The 12,150-nt window shown below is 56.2% G+C and overlaps 1 protein-coding gene across 1 annotated transcript; it reads left to right on the top strand.

Annotated features, from left to right (window-relative positions):
- Window positions 1-8,349: 8,349 nt before the first annotated feature.
- On the top strand, window positions 8,350-11,701 carry ZIC2 (Zic family member 2). The gene is made up of 3 exons (XM_069029388.1): window positions 8,350-9,352; window positions 11,085-11,248; window positions 11,444-11,701. Exons 1-3 carry the CDS (start codon window positions 8,350-8,352, stop codon window positions 11,699-11,701), a joined length of 1,425 nt encoding a protein of 474 aa, XP_068885489.1.
- The last annotated feature ends 449 nt before the right edge of the window (window positions 11,702-12,150 follow it).

Below are 12,150 nucleotides of genomic sequence, written 5' to 3'. Positions count from 1 at the left end.
CCAAGGCAACACTAGGGGAAGGCGGCCAAAGTTTTCCTAAAAAGAAGACGGCGGGGGTTGGGATTCCTTTCCTTTAGAAAATAAACAAGTAAGCGGGGAGGGGAGGAGGAGGGGGGCAAGTGGCACATGTTAGAGCGAAGTTTCGGGAGCCTGCTCTCGCTGCTGCTTTGGGGCTTTTTCCTTCCGCAGCGGCTTCCCAGGGCATCCCATGGGAAGAGCCACCCCACGCCCCTCGGGGGTCCGCCAGCCGTACTCCAGGCAGCTGCATCCACTTCAGCCCTAATTCAGCAACGGCGAAGTAGAGATGAAACCGCCGCAGTGTTACTGGCTCCGAGCATAAATGCTCCTCGACTCTTTAGGATGTGGGAACGGGAGGGGGGAGGTAGGTTGGGAAATGGGGGAGTCTCCCGCTGGTGGGTGCCCTCAGCTGCTGCCCTAGACGAAAAGGCAGGAAAAGTGGAAGCTCTCTTAAAAGGGGGCAGAGGTAGGGGACGGGCGGTGACAGCGATGGGACCGCCCCTGGCGTGCGGGGTGTGCTGGTCCTCGAAAGTGAAGCTCTTTGTGGAGCGCCGAAATTGGCCCTTCGGCGCAAAGGATGCTGCCCTTCGAGGGGGTTGAGTAGGAAAGGCCGGGATTTCTCTGCAAGCCAAAAGGGGAAAGGAGTATTATCTTGACTTTTCTGTGGGAGGAGAAGTAGCTTTTATTGACATGTCATCTGCTTTCTTTAGGCTGTTGGTCCCCCTGGAAATGCCTTGAGCTCTCGCGCTCCTGTAAAATGCAGGCAGGCTGGCTGCCCTTCGCTGCCTGCGGGGCAGCCAGGGACGCTTCTCCGCCTCTCTAGGAGAAGAAACGGGATGGGGGATGCCAATGGACCCACACACACCTCCGGCTCTCCCCGGCCACCTAATCCTCTTGACGAAACTACATCTGTGCGTCTTGGCCGCTTCCCTGTGCCAAGCCACGTTCAAAGGAAGCCCCGTGCTGCTCCGGCATTTCCTGGGCCAAGCTCCAGCCGTCCCCCCTCCCCCCCTACTCCTCCGTACCTCCCGCCGCTACTCACGCGGGGAAAACTCGCAGGATTTGGCCCACGGCTGCCAGAAGGGGGGTGAGAGGCTCTAGGGGGAGCTAAGGGGGAGCGAGACACGCCGGTTCCCTCCCTTCTCTCGCCCCCCGGAGACGAGCCAATGCTCCCGGCTCGCGTGGCCGCGGTGGGGGTTTCAGTGATGCTGCAAGGCAAGGAACGGGAATAAATGATCCCTGGGTTTTAAAGCGGCTGCTCGATGGTTTTATTGCACAGTAAAAACTTCACTCGAACTAGCCATACGTCTCTACGAGTATTTGTATACGTATATTTTCTGTACATTCATCCAAATAGTGCCCTCCCTCCTCCCCAAATTCTGGGTGTGTTGCTGGACCAAGGTCCAGAGATGGAATGGTGTGATGGGAGATGCTGTGGAGGGGAACAAGTATCATAGCTCCCTAGAACCTTCCACATGCCTCTTTGTCCCTCTCCTGTTAAACGCAGGTGATGTGTATCTGTCATCGATTTAATATGTCTTAATTCAAATATATACCCCGATCAATTTCTTTTTATGAGAGGCTATAAAACAATGAAAATATTTTATAGCTGGCTAATAGGCAGCTGACCTGTGACTGTGGGGAGGGAGGGGTTGATGGAGACTCACGTGAAAATTCGCTCATATTTTTAGGACTAGCTGCAATCGCCGGGAAGCGAAGGTGGCTGCCCGCGCAGGGACAATTTTGAACACTGCCAGCTCCAAAAGAGCCGTGAAGAATTTAAAGCCCATTAACTTACCGACACCAGCTCAGGCCCAGGCTGCCGCTGCCCTCTGGGGCTGCAGCAGAGGGAGGCGTGCTGTGCTACCCCCACAGCCCCCCCCCACACCTCGACAGCACCCGTCGGGGGTCGGAACGCGCCCTGTTTCCGCGGCGGAGCCGGCTGCAGAGCCCTCCCGGAGTGCTTCGCTCGCCGGCAAACCTGCCAAGGGACTTCGGGGGAGGCTGCAGAGGCGGGGTGAAAGCCTGGAAGCCTTCAAGTTTATTTCGTAAAGCTTCCTCTTTAAACTGAGATCGGGCTATCGGCTTTAGGAGGTGTTTAACTGTAAAACGCTGTGCTGTGAGCTGCATTATGTAAATGTATGCTAATGATCATGAACACCATTTACAAACAATCGTCTTTAGTGCACATCTTATTGATAGTTAGGGACCAGGGAGCAATATTTTATAACGTGTAAAACATTCTTCTGGGGAACCATTAGAAAGGGAGCGCGATTGACGCTTTCCTCGACAAGACCTCCAAGCCTCCTCAAATATGCTAAGAAAGCCTATCCTCCCCCCGACCCGTCGCGGGTGACTTTCTACGCTCATGGGGCTGCTTTGCTGTTCGGGGGAGCCTGTGGCACGGGTCCCTCCGCGAACATGCGCCATCGGAGCTGGATTCCGCCCGTATTCGGAGGGAGCGTCCCGAGTCTCAGCCCCGTGGGGACCCACACGGGCCGGAAGTACCCACGGTACCCTCCTCATTGTCCCGTCAGGGGGATAGCACGGAGGCACCGGGACCTCGGCCGGGAGCGGGAGGATGCCCAGGGGCACGAAAGGGAAAGCGAGTAGCGATATGGCACTGAGACTCCTCACCACTCCTTTCTGGAGGGGTTCAGCAGATGGATATTTTATACCCTTAAAAATTTAACTTCTCCTGTGCCAAATGTCGCTCTGTGCATCCAAGCGGGAACCCGAGACTGACACAAGGATTCGACGTAGGGGCTAGGGGCTGTCGGGGTCGGGACCCGCCGCACCTTTGGGACAGAGACTCACGAGCATAAGTTTTGGAACTGTCGTGTTCAGTGCGCACCTCGCCAGGGAAAGAGGGAAAGAGTGGCCATCCCCTTTGGGGTTTGCTCAAATAGGGACAAAATAAGGAAAAAAACCCCATCCTTCAATCTATCTATCTATCTATCTATCTATCTATCTATCGAAAGAAAGAAAGAAAGAAAGAAAGAAAAGAAAGAAAAAAAAAAAAAAGAAAAGAAAGAAAGAGATAAAGAGAGAGGCGGTCTCAGGAAGCCCAGGCCAAATTTTGCTCTGCTCTCTCTCCCCCCCACTTCCCCTCTCTCTGAACGTCACCGTTGGAAGAAGCTGTTGAGATAAATCAAATAGTGACACTTTGACGGTTTTACTTGTATAAGCAATATGGTTACCATATGGCATTGTTATTTATGAATGACAGCATAAATTGTATTACAAAGTCCATCGCGCTTTATTGGGACGCTTCTCCCCTGCCTCTAACGTTTATATGGGCATCTCCAGATGGAAAAAGGTGCATCTAATAAAACCCGGCAGTGCTGCACCAGACCCCATTTTGGGGGCGTTGCGCCGGGTCTGTGCTGGCTGCAGAATGAGCGGCGCAGCGGGGCAGGGCGCGCAAAATACGCGTCTCTGCGCATCCCTCAGCCGCAGCGGGGCAGGGCAGAGGCATCGGAGGTTTCCGTCCTGGAAAAAAGCGCTACAGTGCTCCTCGCCCCCCCCCCCCCCCCCCCCCCCCCCCCCATCTCACGGCATTACCGCCGAGAGCGGGGTTTTATACATATATATATAAGTGCAACTGAAGGAACAATAAATATTCACGAGGTGCTCCTTCCTCCTGTCCCTGCCCTGCCTAGCGTATTTTTCTTTCATTTTTTCTTTCTTTTTAATTTTTTTAAAGAAGCATTTAAAAGTTACAGCTTTGGCTGAGATTTTCATTATTTCCCCTTTTTCTTTTACATTACTCTGCCGGTAGAGCCTGACAAAGAACTTTTGTCTCGAAGTGTGTGTTTTACAGAGGGAGGCTACAGCACAACACATGTGGTCTTCACGGGTCATAGGTCGAACGGCCTAGAAGTGGCTCGGATCGGCACCATCAAAGGTAACCTGCAACTTAATATCCTGTTGATGAGCTTGTTGAATTTATGAGTGTCTGTGATACAGACAACGGTGCAAGTGATGCCGCTCAACTGGCCTCTTCTCCCCAGGCTGCGGGCCAGCCGCACTCCCCCTCCTTGCCCCGCACCTCCTCCCCTGACTCCGTGGGAAGGCTGACTTTTGGGGGAAAGACACCCTCTTCCCCCTTTCCCTCTCTCTCTCTCATACGCACACACACGAACACACCCGTCTCCGGTGGGTCCTTCCGCCTCTTTTTCCCGACGAGGCCATCGCCACCCGCATCCTCCTTTGGGCAGAGTCCTACGCCCCCACTACGGCACCCACAGCTCCCAGGGAGGGGGGAATGGAGAAGAGGGGCGAGGAGCCTCCCCTGAGGGCGGTGACACCTCTCGGGAAAAGGGGCTAGAAGGGGAAGACGGTATATACAGTCCGGGGAAAGCAAGAAATTGCTCTCTCCTCGTCCCACTTCCCCCCCTCCACACTCCCCCCCAGCTCCTTCCGCATCACCAGCTGGTAAGAACAAGAGAAGAGCAGTTTTACAGCGAATTTCGGAAAACTTACAAAGACGGGAAAGCTTTCCCGGGAAGGCTGACGTTTGCTCTATAGGTCTGGCACCTCCAGAAACCTGTTGAAAAACTTCTTTCAATAAAACGGTTTAGCACCGACTTTGTGACCGCTTGCTTTCCTCCCTCGAAAGCTGCCGTGAGCCGCAGGCTGTGTTCGTGGCCGTGGCCCGACGAGAGAGTGCAGGGCTGGCTGCTGGTGCCTCTGCCCCCCTCCCTTCCTCCCTTCCTCCCTTCCTCCCTTCCTCCCTTCCTCCCTTCCTCCCTTCCTCCCTTCCTCCCTCGCTCCCTTCCCTTGTTACCCTGTGACATAGGGGAAAGGGGTTTTGCGGTTCAGAGGCAAATAAAGCACTTCTTAGTAGGGACGGCGACGTGACTTTGAACTTGGATCAGCTCCTCTGTTTCCTGCAGCGAGAGTAGGGCTGGAGCCCTGAAATAATAGCAGAGAGTGGCCAGCCTGCGGGGGCTCTGGCTGGAATTCACTGCATCCCCCCAAAAGCGCCCCGATGCCGGCACCGCTGAGCAGGCAGAGCGAGGGGCGAGGGGAGGGGAGGCAGGAAATGCAGAAAAAGAAGGTAAGGAAAAGAAAGAAAAAGGAGACAAAATAATAAAGGAAGAGAAAAAATGAATAAGAGAGAAAGGAAAAGAAAGAAAGGGAAGAAAGAAAGGGAAGGAAGGAAGGAAGGAAGGAAGGAAGGAAGGAAGGAAGGAAGGAAGGAAGGAAGGAAGGAAGGAAGGAAGGAAGGAAGGAAGGAAGGAAGGAAGGAAGGAAGGAAGGAAGGAAGGAAGGAAGGAAGGAAGGAAGGAAGGATGTAGGAAGGAAGGAAAGAAAAACAAGGGGGAAATCCAGAAGGTAGATATTTGTAAGAATAATCATCTTTGTTATTTTTTTTTTCGAAAACTGTTTTGAACTGCGAATTTTCTTGCACATATTTGTTCTTTTTCTAGTCTCAGATGTAGTAACTTCTTTTAAATCGGGGGCGGGGGGGGAAGTGTATTCAGACGTCTAGTTTTCTGTGTGATTTTTTTCACTAATCTGGAAGCAGACGATGCAGGAGACCAAGCTTTCCTCTTCAGCTTGGGCTCTTGAAATCCTCAGTAACGGTGGAGGACTCTCCTCAGACCTCCGCCTCGAAATCTTTTCAGAGAAGGAAAATAGAATTTGTTCGCGGTCTGTTCCTGGGAGCCTGGGGGGTCAGGACAAGGACAGCATATGCTCCCAAGCTACAGCCTGGAAAGGCAAGATCTGGTGAGCAGACACTCCTGCCTGCAAAGGCAGGACCGAATGACAGCGAGCAAAGAGAAAAGGGCTGTTGGCATCAGAGGTGCAGCTCTGCATTAATATTCGGTTTATCTCCTATTGCCTATTTCAGATTAGAAGGAATCCCACTTCCTCCCAATTTCGCCTTGTTCAAAGACTAATGTCCGGTACTGGCGCATTTCAAACACTTTCGGACAGTCTTGGAAATATTTTAACCATTTAGTGACAATGATGGGAAAGACCTTAGTTGGTAGGCAGTGTTACCTTTGCCTGCCTTCCTTCCTTCCTTCCTTCCTTCCTTCCTTCCTTCCTTCCTTCCTTCCTTCCTTCCTTCCTTCCATCCATCCATCCATCCATCCATCCATCTCTCCTTGTAAAACCCCTGCTTGGACGCTGTGGGTCCAGGTTTGAGCCTGCCTGTGTCTGATATGGGATTTAATGCCATGAAGAATCATAGGAGAAATGTCGAAGGGAGAATTTCAAAAAGACCCTACAAACCACAAAACCCCCTATATTTTGGGTTGCTTCTCCGCCCAGCACAGAACTGATGGGTTTGGAGATGCAAGGTTTCGTGCAGGCTGGTTGAGACTGCAAATGTTATGACGAGCTTTGATTTTTACAAAGCCTTATTTATTGGTGAGCTGCTGGCCCCAAGATGATTATTTTTCAGCCACTACAAAACAAACCGAATCAGGGGCCAGACGTGTATTTACTGGAGGGGGAGGGGAAGAGGACTTGTTTGCTGTGTGTGTGCGGGTGCTTGTGTGCCGGCTTTACGCTTTTTTATTCCTGCCATGTAAGAATCCGGTTTCCAAATAACAATGGCAGGGTGGGGTTTTGGGTAGGGAATTTTTTTTCGAGTTTGTTTTTGTTTCTTTTTCAAGAAAGGGAAAAGACAAGGAAAACTCCTAAAGCATCTGCTCTCAGATACGCACTCACAACACATGCATATCGCAGATCGACTTCTCTGCTCCCACATAAGTGGTTTAAAAACCCAAACAGCCAGGGCGACCGTTCCCTCTTATATTTAAATTTTTATTTGATTTGATTTTTTTTTTGTCCCAGCCACCGTCGCCCCGTCAACGTGACTTTTATTTAATTCCCCCCTCGCTCCCTTTATCGATCACGGGCTTCATCTGCTTTAGCCGAAATGGGGAAAGGGGCTGCAGGGGTTATATTTTAAGCCCCTCGCTTTGTTTGTTTGCCTCCCGAGGCAGGATCACATGCCAAAGCGTACATCGATATTTTCCGAGATCGGCGCGCCTCTCCCCACGCCACCCCTTCCCCTAGCCGCGGGGGAGGGGGGGGGGCGGGGGGCGACTCCCCCAAAAAATCATGAAGCCACCGGCAGTGCGGGGCTGAAGGCGGCCACCGGCGCCGAGCGGGGCCGTGCGGTACGGGGCCGGGCGGGGGCCGGGCGGCCGCGGGGCGATCGGCGGTGGCACGGCGGGGCGCGGGGCGGGCGGTGGGGCGGGCAGGGCTCCGGGCGGCCGCTCCGCCATTAGCCGGTGGCCGGGGACGCCCGGATGGACGGGGCGGCTCGGGCCAATGAGCGGGAGCCGGGAGAGCGGCCGGGCGGTGGGTGAAGGCGGCGTTGGGAGAGGAGCCGCCAGTGCGGGCGGGGAGAAGGAGAGAGGCCGGGGGAGGGAGGGAAGAAAAAGAGGGGGAGGGGGGGAATAAAAAGCCGCCGCCTCAGCAGCGCCCACCGAAATAAACAGAAGAGGGAAAGGCAGCGAGGGCGCGGGCGGAGCGGGGCTGCAACTCCGCCGCCCCGGCCGCGGCGCTCCGGCACTCCCCGGCCCCTTCCCGCCCCCCGCCTCCCCTCCCCACCCCCACCGCCGCCCTTATTGTTTTTAATCCGCCTCCGGCAGCCCCCTCCTGGCCCCCCTCCTCACGCCCCTCCGCCGCGGCGGGCGGGGGCGGCGCGGGGCACCCCCCGGGTCCCTTCGCTCCGTGGGAACCCGCGGCTGCAAGTTTTTCTCCGTGAGAGACACCGCTAATGCCCGGCGGAGGATAAAACGAGAAGCGGGGGCCCGGGAGCGGCGGGGGGCTCGGGGCGGCGGGGAGGGCCGCGGCCCACGCGGGGAGCGGCGCGGGGCCGAGCGGGCGGGGGTCGGCGGCGCTGACATCCCGGTGGCGGCGGAGGAAGCGGGGGGGGCGGCGGCGGCGTGTGCGCGGGTCTGTGTGTGTGAGTGTGTGTGTGCGTGCGTGTGTGCCGCAGGGAACGGCGAGGCGAGCCTTGCCCCCCCTCCCGTCCCCAGCCCCGTCCCTCCCCTGCTCCCCCTCCCCTCCCCTGCCCGCCCCCGCCTCAGCTCCTTTAATACACTTTGGTTCTCCGCTCGCCTTTGGACTCTGCTCTGCCTGGCTCCGGATACGACTCCGCCGGCGGCGGCAGCGGCGGCATCGGGCCGGTGCGGGAGCGGGCGGCGGCGGCGGGGGGACGCGGCGGCTGCCGGGGGGAAGCGGAGCGGAGCGGCGGCGGCCCCGCGCCCGGGCGGGCGGGCGGAGGCAGCCCGGAGGCGGAGGCGGTAGCGGGGAGGCGGCAGCGGCGGCAGCGGCTGCGTCCCCGAAGCGGCGCGGACCATGCTGCTGGACGCCGGCCCGCAGTTCCCGGCCCTCGGAGTGGGAACCTTCGCCCGGCACCACCACTCGGCCGCGGCGGAGATGCAGGACCGGGAGCTGAGCCTGGCGGCGCAGAACAGCTTCGTGGACTCGGCGGCGGCGCACATGGGCGCCTTCAAGCTCAACGCCGGCGCTCACGACCTCTCCCCCGGGCAGAGCTCGGCGTTCACCTCGCAGGCGCCCGGTTACCCCGCCGCCGCCCTGGGGCCCCACGCCGCTCATGTCGGCTCCTACTCCGGGGCGCCCTTCAACTCTACCCGGGACTTCTTGTTTCGCAGCCGGGGCTTCGGAGACTCGTCGCCGGCCGGCGGACAGCACGGCATCTTCGGCCCTGCGGCCGGCAGCCTGCACCATCCGCACACGGACGCTCAGAGCCACCTCCTCTTCCCGGGCATCCACGACCAGCACGGCCCCCACGCCTCCCAAAATGTCCTCAATGGGCAGATGCGACTGGGCTTGCCAGGGGAGGTATTCGCCCGGTCGGATCAGTACCGCCAGGTTTCCAGCCCCAGGACTGACCCTTACTCGGCGGCTCAGCTGCACAACCAGTACGGCCCCATGAATATGAATATGGGCATGAACATGGCAGCCCACCACCATCACCACCCAGGTGCCTTTTTCCGCTACATGCGGCAGCAGTGCATCAAGCAAGAGCTCATCTGCAAGTGGATCGACCCCGAACAGCTGAACAACCCCAAAAAAAGTTGCAATAAAACTTTCAGCACCATGCACGAGTTGGTCACCCATGTCTCGGTGGAGCACGTTGGGGGACCCGAGCAGAGCAACCATGTCTGCTACTGGGAGGAGTGTCCCCGCGAAGGCAAGCCCTTCAAAGCGAAATACAAACTGGTCAATCATATCCGAGTGCACACGGGAGAGAAACCCTTCCCCTGCCCCTTCCCTGGCTGCGGAAAAGTTTTCGCCAGATCAGAAAATCTCAAAATTCACAAAAGGACGCACACAGGTAATTCGGGTTTCTTTCGGCAGGTTTCCTCCTTCTTCCCGTGCCTATATGTATGTGTATATATATGTATATATATGTAAACTGATAGATACTCAGACAGAGTGATGTTAATTTAGGAGAGTGATAAAATAAGCTTCCAGTTTATTTTTTAACCCTCTCCATCACACTGATGCGTTTGTTTTGGTTTCTTCCCTAGCAGCATACACCCCCCTCCATTCCAGATTTCGAAAGGATATTTTACTGATTTGTTTTAGTTTGAGGGTGAGAGCTGTAGGTTCGTGCTGAGGGTCAGCGGTGCCTTTCCGCAGAAACGAGGAATACAGTGTGAACCAAATTTTGCCGTCTTGCTAAAATACGGGAAGACATCTGTCCATCCATCCATCCATCCATTTGAAACGCCCTGGTCATTTGCTCTATGCAATGTATTGGCATACAACTTCAGCGCTTGTGAGCCTGGCTTTTATGTATGGACACCGAGAGAGAGAAACTATATAAATATGTGCAAAATCAGTCATTATTCCTAAATCCCGTTAGAAGTGGCAAAAAGTCCCTTTCTGGGAATGCTTTCCATTAAATTTAAATGGTGTGAGCAAGGCAATAAAATGTTCTCATTTAAAAAAAAATGTTTTAAAAGTCTCACTCAATGCGATTTAAGGTGTTTTTGCAACAGTTTATTAAATTATGTAATAGGGAACAGAGGATTTGAGGTTCGGAAACTTCCACCCAAATCAGGTGGAAGAGGGTCGAGGGAGCCCAGGCTTTCCCGATGGAAAATGCCTGAGCCGAAGAGTAACAAAAATAAACGCATCCTCCCCGCCTCATCTATTATTCATTTACTACTCCTGCCGGCTCAAACCGTGCCAGACTATTTCATAAAAGACGGCCAAATATTTTAGCGACTTCCACTCCAAATATTTACCCGGAGAAAGGCTAAAAATCTCGAGGCCTATTGTTTTCTCAAGTGCTAAGCCCGATGCGAGGTGCGAGACGAGCTTTAACAGGGTTTAAAATTTGAGAAATGTATTTGCATGAGATGCCCGCACTGAAGTCATTGTGTCTGAGCGGATGTCTTTAAGAAACAATTTAGGTGCTAATGGAATTTAATGTTAAATGCTTCCCCCTCCAAAGGCGGGGGAATGTGGAGTTCTCACCTCCAAATTACTCCCCGGCATTTGGAGTCCTGGCAGCCGGGCGAGAGGAATCCCTATGAAAATTAAATGAAGTATTTTACAGACGTTTAGTTTTCCCAGCGGATGTGCGTTTATCTCGAATATACACGAAACAATATGCCCGGCCTTAAATCTGTCGGTAATGGTTTCCAGTTTAACAGGATAGCGGATTTGGTACCGAGGCGAAACGGCTCGATGATACTTGCTTCTTTTTTTTTCTTAATCGTCTTTCTTCTTCAATCTCTTTCGGGGCTGTCTCTGTGTGTCAGCACAGGTCGAAATAAAATCAGGCAAGATGTCGGGACGGGGATACCCCCGGGGTTTTGGTAGGAAAACCAGGTGAGGGACGGGGGTTGCCTCGCTTCAGGGCAGCGCGTGAGCAATGCGGCCCTCCGGCTCTGCGGGTACCGGGACACAACCCACAACCGGTCCCTTGTTTTGGGAAGCTGCTGGACGAAGCGACTGGGAGAGGAGGGCGAGGGCGGGGAAACTAGGCACGGGGTTGCGCGGGGTTTGCGCGGGGGCGGCCGCGCTCACTCCGCTGCTGCGCCGCTCTCTTGCAGGGGAGAAGCCCTTCCAGTGCGAGTTCGAAGGCTGTGACCGGCGCTTCGCCAACAGCAGCGACCGCAAGAAGCACATGCACGTCCACACCTCGGATAAGCCCTACCTGTGCAAGATGTGCGACAAGTCCTACACACACCCCAGCTCCCTGCGGAAACACATGAAGGTACCCGGCCCCGCAGCCGGCGGCGGGAGGCGGGAGGGCGGCCGCCCCGCTCCGGGCGCCCCGACGGGGCGGCGGGCGGCGGGCGCGGGGCCCAGGGGCGGCGGCGGGCCGGGCCGGCGGCGGGGGGCGCGCCCGGGGGGCGGCCGCGGCCTCCCCATCCCCCCTCCACTCGGCCGTGTTGCCTTTGCCCCCCAGGTGCACGAGTCGTCCCCGCAAGGCTCCGAATCCTCCCCGGCCGCCAGCTCCGGCTACGAGTCCTCCACCCCCCCGGGGCTGGTGTCCCCTAGCGCCGAGTCGCAGAGCACCAACAACCTCTCCCCTGCGGCGGCGGCGGCGGCGGCAGCGGCGGCGGCCGTGTCCGCCGTGCACCGGGGCGGCGGCGGCGGTGGCAGTGGTGGCGGCGGCGGCGGCCACAGCGGCCTTTCCTCCAACTTCAACGAGTGGTACGTGTAGGGCCCCGCCGGACTGCTCTGCACGGCCCCGCCGCGCCCTCCCCGCCCCGGCGGCGGCGGTGGCGGTGGCGGCGGGCAGGAGGGACCGAGCGAGCCCGCCGGAGACGCGCCGGGAGATGCCGCCGCACCCGCCGGCAGCGAAATGACGGCCGAGCAGGATGGGGACAGGGGGCCTTCATCTCCCACTACCCTCCCGCCTTCGCGTCTTTTTTTTTATTGGTTGGATTTTTTTCTTTTTTTCTTTTTGAGAACATTTTGAACCAGCAAAAAAATATTCTAAAAACTACGTGCTGAAAAAACATAAGAGAACGAGTAAATCAACGGAGGAACGGAAAGGGGAGAGAGAGAGGGGAAAAAACAAGCCTAAGCGCCACCAACACATCACCCAGCTAAAAGCTTCTCAAGACGGCGGAAAGAAACTCTCCCTCTGGAGTCTTCAGACAAAAGATC

The sequence above is a fragment of the Aphelocoma coerulescens genome, chromosome 1 (genome assembly GCF_041296385.1).
Source record: "Aphelocoma coerulescens isolate FSJ_1873_10779 chromosome 1, UR_Acoe_1.0, whole genome shotgun sequence".
In the NCBI taxonomy this organism is placed as follows: domain Eukaryota; kingdom Metazoa; phylum Chordata; class Aves; order Passeriformes; family Corvidae; genus Aphelocoma; species Aphelocoma coerulescens.
The sequence above is the reverse complement of the archived record's forward strand: the minus strand, read 5'-3'. Positions and strand labels throughout refer to the sequence as shown.